The 18,796-nt window shown below is 48.6% G+C and overlaps 7 protein-coding genes across 7 annotated transcripts; 4 read left to right on the top strand and 3 right to left on the bottom strand.

The window, feature by feature from the left end:
- Positions 1-5,543: 5,543 nt before the first annotated feature.
- On the top strand, positions 5,544-6,915 carry SUN4 (putative secreted beta-glucosidase SUN4; the record flags this gene model as incomplete). The annotated part of the gene is made up of 2 exons (XM_007812738.2): positions 5,544-6,803; positions 6,868-6,915. The coding sequence occupies 2 exons, from the start codon at positions 5,544-5,546 to the stop codon at positions 6,913-6,915; spliced, it is 1,308 nt and encodes a 435-aa protein (XP_007810929.2).
- A 1,308-nt stretch (positions 6,916-8,223) lies between these two features.
- Positions 8,224-9,723, bottom strand: HOS2 (histone deacetylase; the record flags this gene model as incomplete). Its single annotated transcript, XM_007812737.2, has 1 exon — positions 8,224-9,723. One exon carries the CDS (start codon positions 9,721-9,723, stop codon positions 8,224-8,226), a length of 1,500 nt encoding a protein of 499 aa, XP_007810928.2.
- Positions 9,724-10,424: 701 nt separating this feature from the next.
- On the bottom strand, positions 10,425-14,558 carry J3458_014590 (uncharacterized protein). The gene is made up of 2 exons (XM_007812735.2): positions 13,980-14,558; positions 10,425-13,837 (listed from the first exon to the last, which is right to left on the bottom strand). Exons 1-2 carry the CDS (start codon positions 14,439-14,441, stop codon positions 13,184-13,186), a joined length of 1,116 nt encoding a protein of 371 aa, XP_007810926.1. The 5' UTR covers positions 14,442-14,558; the 3' UTR covers positions 10,425-13,183.
- J3458_014592 (uncharacterized protein) lies at positions 11,572-11,943 on the top strand (the record flags this gene model as incomplete). Its single annotated transcript, XM_007812736.2, has 1 exon — positions 11,572-11,943. One exon carries the CDS (start codon positions 11,572-11,574, stop codon positions 11,941-11,943), a length of 372 nt encoding a protein of 123 aa, XP_007810927.2.
- On the top strand, positions 12,233-12,658 carry J3458_014591 (uncharacterized protein; the record flags this gene model as incomplete). Its single annotated transcript, XM_066120647.1, has 1 exon — positions 12,233-12,658. One exon carries the CDS (start codon positions 12,233-12,235, stop codon positions 12,656-12,658), a length of 426 nt encoding a protein of 141 aa, XP_065974483.1.
- Positions 14,559-14,952: 394 nt separating the features above from the next.
- On the top strand, positions 14,953-15,252 carry J3458_014589 (uncharacterized protein; the record flags this gene model as incomplete). Its single annotated transcript, XM_066120646.1, has 1 exon — positions 14,953-15,252. One exon carries the CDS (start codon positions 14,953-14,955, stop codon positions 15,250-15,252), a length of 300 nt encoding a protein of 99 aa, XP_065974482.1.
- Positions 15,253-15,710: 458 nt separating this feature from the next.
- Positions 15,711-18,002, bottom strand: prh1 (ATP-dependent RNA helicase; the record flags this gene model as incomplete). The annotated part of the gene is made up of 1 exon (XM_007812734.2): positions 15,711-18,002. The coding sequence occupies one exon, from the start codon at positions 18,000-18,002 to the stop codon at positions 15,711-15,713; it is 2,292 nt and encodes a 763-aa protein (XP_007810925.1).
- Between the last annotated feature and the right edge of the window lie 794 nt (positions 18,003-18,796).

Raw genomic sequence — 18,796 nt, 5'->3', positions numbered from 1 at the left:
ATCCCGTGGCACTAATTCAACCATGTGGATAAGGCATTTAGTCTGCTGAACAAACCCCCGCCTTTATCATTGATGTTGCAATGCCTGTTGTCTTCGTGATCATGTCTGTTTCCTGTCCGCGACGCTGCGGGGGGGGCCAATCCTCCTGTCCAGCCACGTCTCTCGAGCTGTTTTCCCGGGCTTACTCATTGTAGGCCGATCCGGGCTCACACTTGGCTTAGGAAATGGCTCATCTAAGTGCCGAGTTCAGGCCGGTTTACCCGTCACTCAACTGCTTCCTTCAGAACATAAGACCCGTTCGGTCTTCCGTTGTATAAATTATCGACGCAATAAGTGCTGATGGGTATGCCTAATGTTATCGTGGCAGTATTGCGCACTCCCGATGAATCCCGTCAATGTCCAATGGATAGAGCAAAAGAGTCTCAGGGACATGTTATGCATCGACGCTTTTCGGCTCGGACACCTGGCTCACAGGTCTCATGTTCGACCGTGCCCTCCAGAGCCATCAGCCAATAGGCGGGTGTCGAAGACAAGCCGATGCCGTTTACAGTCCAGGCAGGTATTACAAGACGTTTCCGTTGACTACCTAGGTAGTTTACAAGCCACTTGAGTTGAAGTCACAACGCCACGTGGAGGGCAACAAATCACGCGCTACTATTGGGCACAAGGTGTTGTGTATTATTTTTTAAATTTTTTTTTTGTATACAGAATACTATTCTGCAATATTTGTGTTGCGGCGGCAGAACTACTGGGATGTGCGGGTTAAACGGCTTCTTCTGTCTACTCCATACTTCACGCCGTGTTGCAAAGGGCTCTGTGGCTATGGCTTTGGGCGATAATATCGGAACTTTCGTTTGGACCAGGGTAATCTGACTGCCGTTCTCGGATGAGACGGGGAGCCAGCATCTGAGCCACGTTGAGACGTCATCCCAAGACAACCTGGTGCCCCGTGATACCAAGGATACTACGTACATAAAAGTAGTGGTAATCAGGGAGCGCGAATGGAGAAGCTAATAATGTGTCTGTGTCATTATCCGATCCCGCTGGGCAAATCCTCAGGTAGTTATAGTACTAGTTCCCTGGTGCGATCGACGACACACATTGCCTACTCCTAAGAGACCAGGTTCCTCTGATTTCGAGTCAGATCGCCATTCCCAATGTATATTGCCAGACCGTCGCAGGACGTGTGCATTGTCCACTACGCAAATGGTATGTGTAATCATCTCAGACACGCACTGTTTTGGGAGTGTTGAGCATATCATCACAACATGCATAATACCATCGTCAGCGCGACTATAGTGCAGAGACTGTTCACCATCCCACCTCGCTTTGTCAATCAGGTTATATGTAAGAGACATCCCGACTCCACAATCTGACCCATTGTCAATATGTAGGGCATTAAGATTCTCTGGCTTACTTTCTCTTACATTGTGTTAGTCCGCTTGGTAACTCAATTTTACGACTGCTTGAGGCTACCGGGAAAGGGAACGAGTATAGCTCAGTTTACTAATTTTGCATCTTCATGAATCGGTATAGCTACGGGATCCCTCGTGTGTTCATCACGGCCTACGTCTGTAGAGATGGCTCTAAGCATTGAGACCCTACGCCACGCCAATTGTTTTTCTGGCTCCGTGGAGTTGTGCGGCTCGGCAAATTAGTGTTGCCCAATCCCATCGCCCATGGCCGAATGCGACATCTCAGCAGCAAGTGTTGTCATCATCCAAGTGCCTATCCAAATCTGACTACGAGCAGATAACCGGCGTGATGAAATACTTCACCGGTGAGGTAGTCAAGGGTGCAGGGTAGGTTGCTCTGTAGCTGATCTGCAGATGATAGCTTAGCATGGGCCCGTCGAAAGCGTTTGCCCCTTTCGCGTTTGTTGTGTCAGCTAATTCAGGATCTCAAGACCGTCAGGTGTGTAAGGTTCGTGATAGCTTGGCGTGTCATGTGGCCATAGGGTCCGCGTTGTTATTTCGCTCGGGTCGACGGACCATCCTTTAATGAGGAAATGGTGGTAGTTTTGAAGTATCCTGTTCATGACCAGGCGTAGTGTCGACAACTACAGCGCCCCAAGCCCAGGGCACCCAGATATCAATTGCTACCAGACATAATACATGTATCCGTAGCAAAGTCCCTGCCGCTTAACAGTATAAGCTACCTACCTACTTAAGTAGGTAGGTATTGTGCGCCCTGCCAACACTTGATGGGCGGCATGTCGGCACGGAATCTAGCGGTGGGCAAGTGCGAGTATCTACCTATCGCGCTGGCGGCTTGCTGACATCACGACCGTGCGTGGGACGAGAACCAATGCCAAAGGAACATCCAAAAATGTTAATGTATTAACTGTTACCTTCAACAATGCAAAGCGGGCGAATCACGTCGTGCAAGACAATGTATTTACTGTATTGCGTTTATGCGATTTATGCGACGTATGCGGATCAAGTCTTGCCAGTTCTCCGATTTACACTATGAAGAACCGTGCTAGGATTCACGATCAGGAACAAACCTACAATATTCAGACGGATACAAGTCAACTACTACGCATCGCATTAACCTATATATGGTGTATCATGCCACTCCGTATAGAATACTCTGATATTTTAGAGGATAGCCAAGTATGTACTCCGAAAAATTTTGTCCTAACCTGGGCAACTGGGTCTTTACTCGGGCCCCTTTTTACGAAGATCGACGCGGCCTGGGTAAATTGGGGCACGTCTCATTGCAGCGGCGGGGCAAGGAGAACCAAGCAATGCCTCATGGAAAATGGATTGCTCGGTAACTACAGAGAAAGTTTGATACGAAAAGACTGAATTTGGCAACGAAGTCAAGGTCAAGATGTTATGGAGACGGAGAGTCGGAACTACTCATTGTGCAGTGTATGGATCTATCGTCAAGTCTCGTCTTATCATCTCAGTAAACAAGGCATGAGGCTCAATGCAGACATAGTACAGGAGCACGAGAGTGCGTGAGTAGGCTACCTAGGTAGGTACCTAGTACTCATAGTCGTACCGAAGGATAAGAACTCGGGCTGAGTGGCAGGACTTATGAGTGGAATCCAAAACGGCTGGGAGCGAGGATCCGTGTTGACTTCAAGACGATCTGGATAGGAAACGACAGTGAACATTTGAAGGTGCCAAGCAAGTCCGTCAGTGCTTGTAGCATCACACCAGAGAGCCCGGCTACCTATGGTTCGTACTAGTCAAATCAATCTGTACAACGACCAACGCACGGGCCACGGCTGCCATGGGCCCAGGCGCCGCTTAAGTTCAAGTTTTCAGCCTTGGCCACGATACGGAGTACTGTCACACAAAAATGGGTGTGGCCACGCCACGTTATTATGCGTTGTACCCCCTTTTACCCCTGCAACAAGTACATGGGCACAACGGTGGATATTTGTCGGATCAGAGTTCAATGTCGCTCTGTTGATCCCTTTGGTTGTGTTAAGGCTCCAGTCGGGTATCTGCAGGGATATATATCCAATAAGAAGCTAAATTTAAAAAGGTACATTTATCTACTAATAAATTAAGTGATAATAAGAGTACTTATAAGTTAATGCTCTACAAGTCACTACATCTAACTCAATACCGCCCTCACGCGATTAACGGGTCGCCTTATGGTCACCCGCTATCAATCAAAGGGATAGTTCAGTGTGTTCAGCCACAGGATACTAAGCAGCTGCACTACCAGTACCTGTTATGTACCTAGTACCTACTGAGTCCTGACTACCTGTCTAATGTAAGATTTGACCTATTATAGGTAGCTTTATCCCGACTAGGTCGTAAACATTTAATCTAATAGCTTAGGATATTTTTTCTAAAGCTTTTTAAGGCGAGATTTTGTTAATAAGTCACCTGGATCAGGATACCATGTCCGACATCCCCCCTTCCCATACGGTACCCAATACTTGGCGAACAACGAGTGCACGGCAGAGACTCTCAAGAAGGCTAGCTCCAGGTACCCGTGCGCCGGAGTCAGGCACAGTCTCTGGTCTGTTACGTGTGACTAGGCACTTCAGCGTCTTCGCATTTTCTCCTGAGCCACGAGACTAATACTACTCCGTATTGTACGGAGTACGCAACTTCAGATGCCAAGGCAACCATGTAGCGTGCGTCCATTGTAGATTGTTGATATCGCTCGACTGTGTAGGCAAAAGTTACCTCCATAGCAGAAGACGGAGAAGTTGGAAGATTGCCCCAGTCCTCGGTGAGGTATCGGTCGGGACACCGAAGCAAAATTCAGATTGCGTGCCTTTTCTTCATCTTTCATGAGAAACAAAGCACGCCGGTGCCGCTCGCGGTCATTTCTCCAATCTTTTGAGATGCTCGTGAGCCTGCGGAGTGGTCAGTCCAGGGTCAAGGGGCCAATCGGGCTTTATTACTCCGTACATATATTTAGATATCAATTGGTTCATTTCAAGACCCCTCCACACCTCCACACAAGCTCGCGAGCACCTCAAGCGGTACGAACCCCTGTCAAAAAACACATCCTCATCCGTATCCCCAGCTTTGCCGCTTCCTCTTCACCACAACTCGTGAACTCTAATCTCTAGTAGCAGCCACTCGCAATTTGGTAGGAGCTTTAGGGCTAGTAAGAGGAGTTTATGATGGGAAAGTGGGGTGTTGTACTATTAGAGTACCTCTACGGAGTGTTCTGTGTTTGTTTCTAACAGAGTTGCCAATCATTTATGTCTGCCGGCAGGAGTTTGGTAACTTCGCTGTATTTTTTTTTTTTTTTTTTGATTTAATTGACAGTACTCCGTAGGCTCCTCGCCTACACGCGATATATCGTTGTTGGTAAATTACCGGGTACACTCTGTCTTTCGCGGATGGTTGATAGTCCAGGGGCTGTACCGATGTAATGGCGCCTCGTTCATGAAAAGCAGCCAAAACCAGGCACTCCGTTCAATGGATGGAGTACTTTGATACATTTACCGCTCATGCGTAGTACCGCGCCGCTGGCGGGACGCGTGCATGCTACACATGTACTTTGACGTGGATTGGCACGTAACTAAACGTGGTGGCGTGCCAGGACTTCAGGTCATAACGCGATGTCGTGCCACTTCCCACGCCCTTTCCATCTAGGGTTACAACGCCAGGGGAGAGCAAATGTAATTTCCCAGTCGACGGACTCTCATTTCTGGGGTGATTCCCATCGTCCGAGCCGTTTATCGCTCCTTGTCTCCTCCCTCCCTTTGCCTTTTGCTTTTTTGCTTCACCGGCCGTCGCCTTCGATTGAATTGCGTTGAATCCTTTTCTAACAGAGAGTCTCGGCTCTCTACCACGCTCCTTTGTCCCTGGTCCATCGCTTCATCACGCTCGTTTCATCCAACTTGAAATTATCACGAGCCCCAAAGACTTCACGAAAGCGAGAGACCACCAGGTGAGTTGTTTCCATATGCGACTTGTCCGCGGCATTCAGTCAGCCCAACTGCCAATGCTGTTGGGTTGTTGATGTCTCCGGGTCACATATTTGAACCTAACGGTAAATGCTGACTAGAGATTATTGAAGAAGATATTAACCAATCATTCTCAACGATACTTGCAATGAGGAATCTAGTACACGTCGCCATCGTGGCCACCTTGGCAATTGGCGTCGCTGCTAATTCGCACCAGCACCTCCATCACCACGCCAAGAAGGATGCTGCCTCCAAGATTGAGGTTGCCACCTCCACCGAGACTGTGTACATTGTTGGCGAGACGGTAATCTCGGAGAAAGAAGCATTGGCTGGTATAAATAATGGTTCTCTTGTCAATGTTGGCGAATCCACGCCCATCTTTGCTCCTCCCGTCGCCCAACCCCCTAAGCCTACGACTACCACCAGCCTTCAGAACCTCGGTGCCCAATTTCTTGAGAAATCTAGTAGTGTTGCATCCCTGGCGAACCCTACGACTACTTCGCAACCACCACCACCTCCTAAGAGCACTCAGGCTCCCAAACCAAGCACTTCGCCCAGCAACCCCCCAAGCGGAGATATCGGCCTGGATTCCAAGTTTCCTAGCGGTCAAATAGAGTGCTCAGAGTTCCCCTCTGACTACGGCGCCCTTCGATTGGACTATCTGAAATTGGGTGGGTATTCTGGCATACAGATTGTCGATGACGACTTCTCGATGGAGGAATCCAAAAACATCAACACCATCCGCACTGGCGTCCCTAACGACAAATGCACCGAGGGGGCAATGTGCTCTTATGCATGTCCGCCTGGCTACCAGAAGAGCCAGTGGCCAGATGCGCAAGGCGCGAATAAGCAATCTATTGGTGGCCTTTACTGCAACAAGGATGGATATCTCGAGTTGACTCGTAAAAGCAACCCCGTTCTTTGCGTACCTGGTGCTGGCGGCGTTTCTATCAAGAATGACTTGGACGAAGTTGTCTCCACCTGCCGAACCGACTACCCTGGCACTGAAAGCATGACTATTCCCGCCGAGGCCATGCCTGGTAAGTCGGTCGTATTGACCAATCCTGACTCATCGACATACTACAAGTGGAACAACATGCCTACCACAGCTCAGTACTACGTCAATAACAAGGGTCTTGCTGCAAAGGACGCCTGTCTCTGGAACTGTCCCTGCGACGAGAACAAGCCCCAGAACTACAAAACCTGCGGTAACTGGGCGCCTGTTAACATTGGTGTTGGCCTGGCTGAAGACGGCAACAACACATACATTGCTATCTTCCAGAACGCACCGACGCAGCGCAGCGCAAAACTAAATTTTAATATCGAAATCACTGGTGACGTCAACTCGAAGTGCGGTTATAAGGATGGAGAGTTTACTACGGACGGAAAGTCTACTGAGGGTTGCACTGTACGTATTACTCGCAAGCATTATATGTTTACGGGTCCTGTCAAGCTAACAACTCACTCTGCAGACTGCAATGAGCAAGGGTGGCAAGGCAGTCATCCGATACTACTCGTAATTTTCGATGCCAAATGCCTGGGTTTATATTAGTTTTGGATCTTCGTGTGCACATACTTTTCATCAAAGCGCTTTTCAAAGTGGGAGATGTTGAAATACTCCTGTCTGAATGGTCTGGCTCTGGCTGAGACCTAAATTCGTCGAGGATCCGTGGTAATACTGCGATGGCTTAACTAGGCCATAAGGGATAAAAACGGCAGGCTCAACATGCGAAATTCTCCCTACTCGTTGGAAGCCTTGGCCTCTTCTTGACTTTATGCCTGGTCGCCCTTGTTTATTTGATGGAGCCATCGGGTATTACTCTTTTTAAATGATGCTTTTATTTGGTAGTTTTCAATGCAGTTGAGTTTGTCTTGTACCTTGGCGTGTAACAGCCATTTTGTATAATGATATATTCATGGATACGTTATGTTACTCGGCAGGAATCTCAAGTAGTCCGTTCCAAAAAGCACCTGTCTGACAGGTATATATGAACGAACCTAGGCGGAGCTCATAGACACCTTGAGTAAGCGATTCTGGTCTTGGAGAGTACTCCGTATAGGGTTCCGAGATGTTTACTTAGACGGGCAAATCAAAACAGATGGACGGCCGAAGCACTTGCATACATTTATGATGCGCACAGTTGGTATGTAGACACGCAGTCTTTGATTTGAATACCTTGGTTAGGCTTCTAGCAATAGGGTATGCTTTAGGCTAAGCCTTTGCCACTAGGTGCCTAGGTAGGTATATATCTATTCGGTACATTGATCTAGAACATCTGCAGACTCCCCTAAGATTCCAATGGAAATGACATCATCGCAGATGCCTACAACTTATTCGGTAGGTACCAAAATACCTATGTACTTCGGCACTTGGGTAAGCAGGTGGCATGCACTATTTGGTAACAGGCCCCATGAATTCTCTTTCTATCGAATGAGTTTCGCCATGGTAATGATCAGGGTTGACTATAACCTGCATTGAGTATAGCAATTAGACCTGGTAACTTGAGCATAGCGGCTGACGAGCCTCATCCTGGCGATGCACCTGATTTAGGTGTCCATCTTGCAATAATGAAGATAACTTGAGAAACCGCCTTTGTGGTCCCTTTAAGATTGCTTCTCGACTCAGTCTTTGTTGAAGGGCCAGGGATATGTCGTATAAAGGTTGACAGCGGGTCTTCAACATGGCTTCCTAGTCAGTAGACCCCGGCTGTACCTAAGTAATGATTCTTATTTGTCGACTGATATACCCAGAGCTAAGCCTGCAGATGCTTGTATTGAGGTAATTGCTTAAGTCGTTGTGTGTCGCGGGGGTCATGCCTACTAGACGCTCACATTTCCATCGGCGTTCCTACCGCTGCTTCTCTGGCTCGGCGTAGTTCGTCATTTCGTTCTTCATTCTCTTCCTTTAGCTTCTCCTCAACCTCTTGCCTGATAGCACCAAGATCTGGAGGAATAGTTTGCATCTGAACGCTGGGTGCAGCCTGTACAAAACGAAGTTGCTCCGAAATGTGCTGCACAATCTCTTGCAGGCGCTTCTGGGGGTTCCGATTCTGTCGTGGCTCGCCTAATATCTGCTCGAGTGTAGGGAAGAGTGTGTCCTGCCTGAACTGTTCGCGCCAAGGGGTATGCTGGGGAAGGACTGGGCTGATATTGTCTTGACATCCCACTGCAATACTAGTTTCGTAGGTCCAGGCACGAGCGACATTCCGAGGTGTGTAGCCTCCTCCACCGAAAAGAATAAGAGGAAGTCCAACTTTCTTGCAAAACTCGACGCAAGCGCCGTGGCCTTGGACCTGAAGATTAAAACGGCCAAGCCTGTCACCGGCAAGAGAATCAGCGCCACACTGCAGCGCAATGGCGCTGGGACGGAACTTTTCAACAATTTTGCCTATGATAGAATTAAAAAGCATGTCGTACTGCTCATCAGTGATGCCGTCATTGAGTGGCACATTTACAGCGTGATGAGCTCCAGGATTATGCTCATTTTTGGGGCCGTTGTCATCTAGAGCACCGGTACCTGGGAAGAAGTTGTGTGGATCATACTTGTGAAATGATACAGTCATGACACGATCAGTAGAGAAGAAGGCCTCCTCGACGCCGTCACCATGATGAACATCGATATCTATGTAGAGAACCCGTGGGTAGAAGCGCAGGAGCTCTAGGATGGCAATAACAATGTCGTTGATATAGCAGAATCCAGACGCCTCTGCCTTTTTTGCATGATGGAGGCCGCCGCCCCAGGCTATGGCAATGTCTGACTGTTTAGATGTAATCTTCCTGGCTGCGTCAAGAGCGCCGCCAGCTGACAGAGAGCAGTAATCGTACAAGCCATCGAACAATGGACAGTCGGAGCCACCGAGATTGAACTTAAGATCGGGGTTCTGGTTTTCCAAGTCCCGGGGAACTGGTTCCGGCAAGACAGTGCCAAGAAAGTCAAGATAGTCGGTGGAATGAAAGGAAGCCAACTCTTCGTATGTGGCAGCGCGTGAAATATAGTTGTCCATGGCAAAAGACATGCCGTATGAATATATCAGACTTTTCGATAAGGTAAGGCGCCACGGTTTCATCGGGTGCGTCATGCCAAAGTGATGCTTTTCCATATCCGGATTGCAATGAAATGACACATTGTATCCTTTTGGGCGAGTTATTGCGGATTCTTCAGCAAGGCGCTTGCACTTATTGTAGAATTTGGCATTATCCATCTCACTAGCAAGACCCAACGGGGTGTTGCTGTACTCCTCGACGATGACATCGTCGTTATCAATATCTTGTTTATGAGGTAAGTAGTTCGGTTTGGGCACGCGAAAGCGGTAAGGATTGATATCCATGGTGAGTATTTAGTATGCTGGCTTCCTTTAGAAAGGCTGCTAAGAGCAATTCCTTCTACTGCGATAGGTTGGAAAAAGCCGCCTGTAAATCGAAGGCATTCCCGTGCCGGAAGCCTGTGAGAATGGGCATCCAAGGGCGCCAGCTTTTAACTGTTGTCAAAAGAATAAGGGCGCAATTTTGTGCGTAGGCGAGAGAAATCAGAAGCTGGGTGATGGAAATTGGAGCTGACGACGGTTGAGTATCCAGGTAGGAGGGTGTTGGCAGAATTGTGTGGTGCAGGATGGATGGAAAGATCAGGCTGCTGGGGCGGCGCATCGCGCTAGGCCTGTTCGGGCGGTAGCTTGCAGTCCGGTTGACTTAATTAGCCTTGCCTCGTTTTATTGTACGGAGTACACCGCACTAGAATTTCTAAGTGCAAGGACAAACTCAAAGATCTAACACTAAAGCAAGAAGGGAAAAAGAAAGAAAGGACAAGAAAATTTAGTTAGAGGGAAAGAAATATAATCAAGTATCAAATATAAGTAAGGAGAGGCCAAGAAGTATGATATCTATAATTTCCATCATCTACCTGACGTGGTATGTCCGCGTGGTGGAAAGCAGCAGTTACCATCCGCGGACCCCAGGCTGTGGAAGCCGGGCCAATGTGAAGTCCCCGACGTCAACTCCCACACTACCATACAACCCTCATCTCTACTTCAACCCTCACTCTCACCGGACATACAGAGCCATCTCGACTCTTCTCCATCTGCACCTGCGACCGCTGCAAAACGGAAGGGCAGCTTGTGCTACAATCCCCCACGAAGAGACCTACCACCACGGTTCGGATTGAGGTGAGTACTAGCCATTCATGTCGGCGCCCATGCATCACCGTCGCGCACTTTGCATATTTGCCACCCGACACTCCTTCACAAGCATGCAGCTATACCTCTATCCGTACTTCTCTTGCATCACAGGGGAAAGTTTTCTATCTTCCTAGACGCACTACACTCTGCCCCGACTGACGACGTGCGTCTGTATCTGTTGTCTGTTAATCATCGTCGCCTGCCGCCTGTCGCTTGTCGCTTGGTTATCTGGCTGGCCCCAGCACTTTTGTTGCGGGCTGGTTGGACCAATGGTCTTTGCTAGTTGGAGCCGCCAGACAGGACCTGCTTCAGTCTGGTACCTGATGCGCAGCAACCAGGCCTCGAGCTCGCTTCTGGGTGCTCCCCGTCTGATCTCCATCGGTCCACATGCAGGCTTCCAGAGTTGGATGTTGGCCGGCCCAGAAGATCCAGAACACGAATGCCCACTTGAGCGATGTGGTCCAGATATCGTCCCTTGCGTCCCTACAATGAGTGAGCAATGTCAGCAAACCCTTCATTCTTGGCTTCTGCCACCTAGCTCGAGCGGGCAAACATTGAGCGAGTCACTTTCACGTTGGACACTAGCATCACTCGGATCTCTCTGCTTTCTCGCGTACATCCAGGCCTGGGGGGCTCCCGTGTTTTTGCAAGGACAAATGTGCCAAAAGAGACGCCACCAGCCGTCATAATGCCGCTGTTTTTATGTACTACCCTTTGCTTGCTAAGTCATCTGCCTCTCTCTAGTTAGGCACGATTGCATTAATTGTTTTAACTTCCCCCATCTTTGCTTCTCTCAACTCCTGTATTTACTTATTCCAACTTCCGCCCACGCCGTCACAGTCTGCAGGATTTTTTTGCGGTTGTGGATGTGGCTGGTGCGCTTTGCGCAAGGACTATTTTTCTTTCCCTCCCCAAGTGCTCCTTCCTAAACCAATCCCACTGATTATCTTTCGTCTGTCGATGTTTTTGCTTTGTTTTGGCGTTAGGTGACTGGATCTTAACATCATGCCCAGAGACGATCTCTCCATTGATTTTGTCAAGAGGATGCCTCAAGCAGAACCTCTTGACCCTGGGTTGATCTTGGACGACTGGATCAACCGCGTCCAGAACCTTCCCGAAGAAATTCGCTTCATGCACGAAGAGATAACCGACAAAGATCGCCAATACAACGAATGCATCCGCATGATAGAAGACCGCGATGGAAAGATACAAAAATGGATCAAGTCCAACGGCAGCCACGAGCCTAATCCGAAGGAAGAGTTGTTACGTGCTCAGATTCGTGACAATTTCGCAAAGGCAGACCGGCTTGCTCAAGACAAGATCGCATTGACACAGAAGCTTCAGTTGACCATGGACAAGCATCTTACGAAGTATTGATATCCAAATCAAGCTCTTGTACGACCGAGCCGAACCAGGCTTTACCGATCCCGACGAAGTGCCATCCCTACTACGTGCCAGCGCTGCAAACCATACTGCGCCATCGATCCGAGCCATCAACCCTTCCGCAAGTCTTACCGACACCGCCCCCCCGGCTGCGACAATAACCGCAACTCACAGTAATCCTGCGACTACCAGACTTCCTGCACATCCTCATATTCGACTTGCCCAGCCTCAACAAAATGGACCTCAACACTCTGCTTCTGCCCCAGCCACGCCCGCAGCTAGCATGATCCTCAATAGACAACGCGAAAGCTCGGCAAGCCCGGCGATGAAGCGTGGTCCGCGAGCAAATACAGGTCCAGGCAACGCGCCTACCACATCCAGCGGCCTGGCTAGGCATTCCTCGCTTGGTCCCGGGACGTCAAAGAATGCATCTGCTTCAGGCGCTGGAGGCGTCGTACGGGCTGGCAGTGCTGGCCCTCGATCTACCTCTGTCAAGGCGGGCTCGAACGCTGGCAGCCGCCGGGGCACGCCGACTGCGGTATCACGAAAGAAACCACCCAACAAATCCTACTTGTCACGTGTAAAGAAAGCTTCGGCGCGGAACTCGCCAGCTTCCACTGCAGACAGCGATTTGTCCGAAGCAGAAAGCCTGAGTGGCGAAGAAGAAGAAGCCGGAGACTGGTCGACCAAGGGGCACTCCCACGGTTGATGGCAAGGATGCCGAGGGGGATCATCCGGTTGGAGATGCTGACGATGACGAGGAGGATGGCGGCGATGACAAGAAGTATTGCCTGTGCCATAACGTAAGCTATGGCGACATGGTCGCTTGTGACAACGACAATTGCCCTTATGAGTGGTTCCATTGGTCTTGTGTCGGGTTAAAGAGCGAACCTAATGGTACTTGGTACTGTCCGGTTTGTGCTGAAAAGTTTCAGCGCAAAGCAAAATAAGTTCCGCCAGTCGTCGACACTGCATTGACTGGTATGGGCGTGTTAGCAGCATGACGAACTTTATTGTAGATGGTTCAACGTATTTATTATGACACATGAGGGAACTCGATTTGGCGTCTGGGGTGAGGAAAAGTGTGCAAATACCCCCTTTTTTGAAATTTCTAATCTCTTAGGTTCTTTAGAATCAAATCGAAATACCGATGTTGCATGATTCCATGACGATTTTGGGCAGAAGGGAGTCTATTGGGAATTGGGTGATATTGAGCCGGTTGGACACAGGGGTATTATTCCACTGGTGCCAGTACACAACGAACAACGCCGCGTCTGACCCCATCTGTCTCTTCCCTCATTGCGGTGACCATTGTGCCACCTTTTTGAATCTTGTCTACGAAGTCGTCCAGGGAGCCACCTACTCCAAAGTACAATCTTTTGGCGGCCACCCATGCCGACGCTTGCGATCCAAAAACAACCCTTTCCCGTTCTAATATAGCCAGCACTGCTTCCGTGAACGCCTGGAGGGCAAACGGCGAATATATTGTTTCCGCGCCCAATAGTATAGAGACGGAAGATAGCTCCGGCAAAGCGGCAGCTAAGTGACTCGAAGTGGAATAGAGTAACTGGACAAACTCGGCTGACCACCCGCCCGATAGAAACAAAAGGCTCATACCATGCGTGCGGAGATATGTTTCAAACCCTTCGAGGATAGATGGAGTTAACTCAAGCTCACCCTCAAGCGAGAAGGCGTCCTGAAGCTCGGTGAGACTCTGCCGGTGATATAATGCCCATGTGAGGATGAAGTTTGGCAGCGTGACGAGATGGAGTACAGATGGATTGTAGTCGGCGAGGTAAAAGCTGTACTGTTGCTTTGATGATGATGACTGTAAGGACATGGCCCATTGGAACATGGCCAAGGAAGGGAGACCAGTCCCACAGCCGAGCTATGGAATATGACTGGGTCAGCAACTGTTGAGCGTAGACTTGCTTCCTTGAAATATATGGCTTTCCTTTGTATGAAGTAAAGTAGGATAATCATTTGGCGGAGTGGCGGCTACATGGAACAAGAAGTGAACGAGTACATACCTCAATGACGCGAACGGATGAATTTAAATAGGATGCCAGATGACTCTGGGTCGCTAGGGCCTTGACCAGATCAACACTGCTCTCCCAGCTTTTAAATCCACCTTCATAAACACCAGTCTTGACATCTCGGTCGCCTAAGCCTTCACCCAAGTGTGCTATGTCATCTTCCTCTTCCGCCATGAGTTGTACTCTGACGTCCCATAGCTCTCTTCGTGGAAGCTGTATGGTTTCACCACTGTCAAGCACTATATCCAGCATGCTGTACGCAATCTTGGACGGCATACGGGATAGCATCGTTTTTAGGTCATGTTCTATTGGTGGAAGCTGTGGTTTTCCTTGAATGGGGAATGCGCTGGCTTTTCCTGCAGGCTGCGGCTGCTGATGCTGAAGATGTTCCAGTGAGCCGTCATTTGTCGTGTGTGCATCTATGTCGTCTCCTGAGAACTCGAATGAAAAGGACATTGTCAATGTCGAGTTTGGTGGCAAGCCCGCCGATGGTCGTTTCTTTGTCTCTCTTTTTGTTACGGCTTTGCAATGCCTGCTTCGGCAAGGACATGTATCATTTATCTTTGATTTGAGAGATGGTTGTCAAGTTTTGCACATGTTCTCACCTATGTGGGGCCGAGCTCATCGACTCGGTCGGGTTTCTCACAGGGGCAAGGAACACACGCTGAACTGCCAACTTGCCTTGCTATCTGCTTCTTTGCAGCCTCAACGTCCGTTCTATGTGCTACCGTGCATTTCATTTGCGAAGATACCGTTTCTCCCCTACGATCAGTTGAATCAAGTTGCGGGTAGGGCAGGCCCATTGCTCGTGATTCACAGCATTTTGATCACAATTTCTCGACGAATTTGACCCCGTTCGGAACGGTCCTGGTCTAAGAGTATTCGTCAAAAAACCAATGACGAATTCGATCGTAAAGGGTCATAATTCCGGGCACCAATATTTCAGATCTCGTATTCCACAGCCGTCATGCATTCATCTATTGCTAGGCGGGCTACCGCGTCAATACAACACAGCCTGCGCCAAACAAACACCGCTCTTCTCCCACCAATTCCTTTGTACAGGCGACTTTTGCGAGCACACAGAAAGCACCTACCGGCTGAGATGCGTATATTAGGTGATGAATATATCAAAGCCGAGTTCAGGTTACATCGAAAGGTCGACAACCCGGCTCATCTGGTAAGTACCCTGGCAATCCGAATACAGTGCTGGCACCACTTCTTCTCAAGCCGCGCTGGTGGCCTTCAGCTTTGGTTTGTTGGTCGTTAACATGGCAGTAGATTGGATTTCTCACCGAATGGCAAGCGTATGCCCAAAAAATCGAGGGCGATTCTTGGGTTGGTGAAAAAATTGATGAAGGGAAGCTTCGAAAGATGAGCGGTGAGTCCAACTTGAAAGTGCGGTGGAATCACGTTACTTTTTATTTGAGTCTAGGTTGATGGCAAAAAACATGTTCCAGGGACTTATTTTTTACGCTGACTATGCTGTAAATTATAGATGAGCAAATCTATCAACTCTACGAATTATTGCAGGCGATACAGAATCATGGCAACGGCAGGTCATCGGAGACATGATCTGTAGAGGAAGAGAGAGGAGGAAGCCGTGCGTAGCAGTATTCTATATTGTACTATATGTCACGATACGAATAATGGGAGAATACTTGGCAAGAGGAAAGCAGAAAATATGCATCCCATAACTCTCCTATTTGTTGCTGTAGAACCTTGAGTCTATCTCTGTAGTGCCTCCTCGATCCATGTTGCGCGAATCGCACTTACTTTCTTAGCATAGTTTTTATTCGTGTATACATGATCCAAAAACATAATTGCCTCCTTCTTCTGTCCATGAAGCACGCTTGCCGGGTGGATAGCTACCACGTGCTTACCATGAACAGTAATGTAGCTTGCATCAGGGGCCAGCATTGCTGTCTTCAAGGCGTATCCTCGAAGAAAGCATCGCAACACCGCCTCAGCCCTCTCGGGGTTTAGCGGCGTGAATGGCTGAGGATCAGGCAAAGGTAGCTCGCTCAGTAATCTCTCTTTTAGGCAAATACCCCGTAGTTGTCTCCGAATGTTCAAGGCCTGCTTCATGTTCCTCATGTTGATCTTCTTCTGCTTACACCATTCAAACCTGTTCGCATTTTCAGAACAGTATCGTTGCATAGTTGTTAAGTAAGTAATTAAGTCGCCCTCTCGTCGCTGCACCTCCTTTCGAAAAAACTCAATCTCTTCCTGGGCTTCCTCCGACTGCACCTGTAAGAAGATGTCTTCTCCCGAGGTAATACAAGATATAATATCAATAACTTCGAGTACGCAGTCGAACTCCGGTTCCCCAGCTGCAAGAAGTACCGCACCCAGGGAGGGTGGAATCGGCAAACGCGCCATTTTCTCTCCAGCTGAAGTAATGCATCCATCGTCATTTAAGGCACCAAGATAGTGTAAATTTAGAAGTGCTTTTTCAAGTGCCTCAGTTTCGGGAGCATCCATCAGCGGAAAAGCAAGTACGTCTTGAACGCCACGCGCCTTCATTGTTAAAACAGCACCAAGCACATCGTTTCGCAATATCTCCGGAAGATCAGACTCTTGGAGTGTATCAAACGCCTTTTCTGTGTATAGTCTGAAGCATTTCCCTGAAGCCTCTCGCCCGGCTCGACCAGCACGCTGAATAGCAGAGGATTTGGAGATAGGTTTAGCCAACAGTGATTCCATGCCTAGTCTTGGCCGGTATTGCTTGATCTTAGCCTTTCCACCGTCAACAACATATCGAACTCCAGGGACGGTGACTGAAGTTTCCGCAATGTTTGTTGCAAGGACAATCTTTCTCGTAAATTTGGTTTGAGCCGGAAGAAATGCCTCTCGTTGACCGTCAATGGATAACTGGCCATACAGAGGGAATACCTTTACTTTGGGGACATTTGAAGCTAAGGTAGTCGCATATTCCTCAATCAGCTTCTGGGCGGATTCAATTTCTTCTTGGCCAGTTAAAAAAGCTAGGACATCCCCTGGCAAAGGCTCCTCCATGTGTATTTTGAAAATCCTCTTCACAAGCGAATCTTGAATGTCCGCCACTGGCTGAGGTTCGTGGGTGACCTCTACAGGGAACTGGCGACCCTCGATGCGAAGAACCTTGACTAATCTAGGGTCGGAATATATTGATGAATCGTTGAAGAATGATTCGAGGACATCCACATCCGCCGTGGCGCTCATGATGACAACTTTTAGAGGAACACCGCCTCTCATTTTCTGGTCAGAGGAAAGAATCTGTTTCAAAAAGCCCACCAAGAGGTCCACATCTAGACTTCTCTCATGAATTTCGTCAACAATGATGGCGTTATACCGTCTTAGATAAGGATCCCTGAGAAGCTCTTGAAGGAGAGTTCCTTCTGTGAGAAACTTGATCTTGGTACCTTTCGGAATTTGATGGTCGAATCGAACAGAGTAACCAACAAGGCCCTCTTTCCTCCCTTTCACAAGAGGGGTTCCTGCTTCTTGAGACACTCTGTGAGCCAGAGTAGTCGCAGCTACCCTTCTAGGCTGTGTGATAGCAATACAACCGCCAACATAAATCTCCTTTTCAGGACTTGGAACCCTGACCTTCCGACGTTTGCACCAAGACTCTCGGTAGAGGAACTGTGGAACTTGTGTGCTTTTACCTGAACCAGTTTCGCCGACCAAAATGAGCACTTCATTCTTGGGTCCAAGCAAGGCCTCCTGGATCTGATGACGATATTGCCATATAGGTAATTCTCGGCGAGTCTTTAGTAAAGCCACATCTTCAATTCCCCGCGCTGCAATCGATTTCGTCTCGTGATGCTTTTTTAGTATTTCTGTAGAAGGACTGGTCTTGGTTTCGTGATCTGCGATAGACTCGGATGGCTTTTCAGGCTTTACATCGGCCTTTTCGGATGACGACGTAAGATAGCCATCTAGAGGTATGATTTTACCTCCGATGCGGAGTGTCTGCGAAGATGACTGGGTCTTTCGCCGCTTGCTAGGACGCTGTGTGGTGTTTCCGGGTGACATCGTAGCTGTCTTTGGTTGAGTTTTTGGGTGGTGCAGTCTTCTTGATGTGAGGGGAGTTGGTGTGGCCTAGCCTTTTTTTTTCTAGAAGCATAGAAACTATAGCAGTCATTTGTCTTGCCCCACTACAGTTACTTGGGACATCTTGAACCAACCAGCAGTTCACAGTCTCCACCAGTCAATTTTCGGTTGTACATAGAGGCAACTACCTACCTAGGTACCTAGGTAGGTAGGCATGTATGAACACCAGACTGTATGTTTCTCTCGACGCCCTGTCTCCAATATCTAGACTACCGGTATGCACCAGCATTAGCATACTAACTACCTAGGTATTTATGTTTACAGGTACTCCGCACTGGGGAGTTGAAGCTGAGTACTTCCTTGCTGTATGACAAGGTATTGGTACTAGTGAAATGGTTTAAATCCACCCAAGTTCCAACCATCAGCCTTTCTGGGGAACAAAAACGGCATTTCCGTGGGAGGTCGTTGAGTACGTTTTGTACATTAAGTTTTATTTTTATTCAGTATTTTGCTGAGGCTATCGCGAGATGGCTTTGGACGGCGCGCCGCGATGAATCACCAATCTTGCCAGCGTGTCTGACGCATCGCGATGCGTGTATATATGGTGCATTACGTCGAAGGTATTTTACGGTAATCTGGCTTGGTACGGTCAAAAGTGGTGTTTCCAGATGTAATGCTTGCCGATACTTGCTTCATGCTTGCATGATTATCTGTATTAGGAACCGCACGTAATACACCATAAACGTCTCACTCGATGCGTCAGAAGCTAGCAAAAC

Source organism: Metarhizium acridum, assembly GCF_019434415.1.
Source record: "Metarhizium acridum strain ARSEF 324 chromosome Unknown scaffold_320, whole genome shotgun sequence".
In the NCBI taxonomy this organism is placed as follows: domain Eukaryota; kingdom Fungi; phylum Ascomycota; class Sordariomycetes; order Hypocreales; family Clavicipitaceae; genus Metarhizium; species Metarhizium acridum.
Note: the sequence above shows the minus strand (reverse complement) of the source record. Positions and strands in the feature narration are given on the sequence as shown.

Excerpts from the sequence above, each read along its gene's own strand:
- J3458_014590 (XM_007812735.2), bottom strand. The coding sequence starts at position 14,441 with ATGTCCTTTTCATTCGAGTTCTCAGGAGACGACATAGATGCACACACG. Across the intron at positions 13,838-13,979 it reads CATCCGTTCGCGTCATTGAG|CTCGGCTGTGGGACTGGTCT; the intron begins GTATGTACTCGT and ends CATATTCCATAG.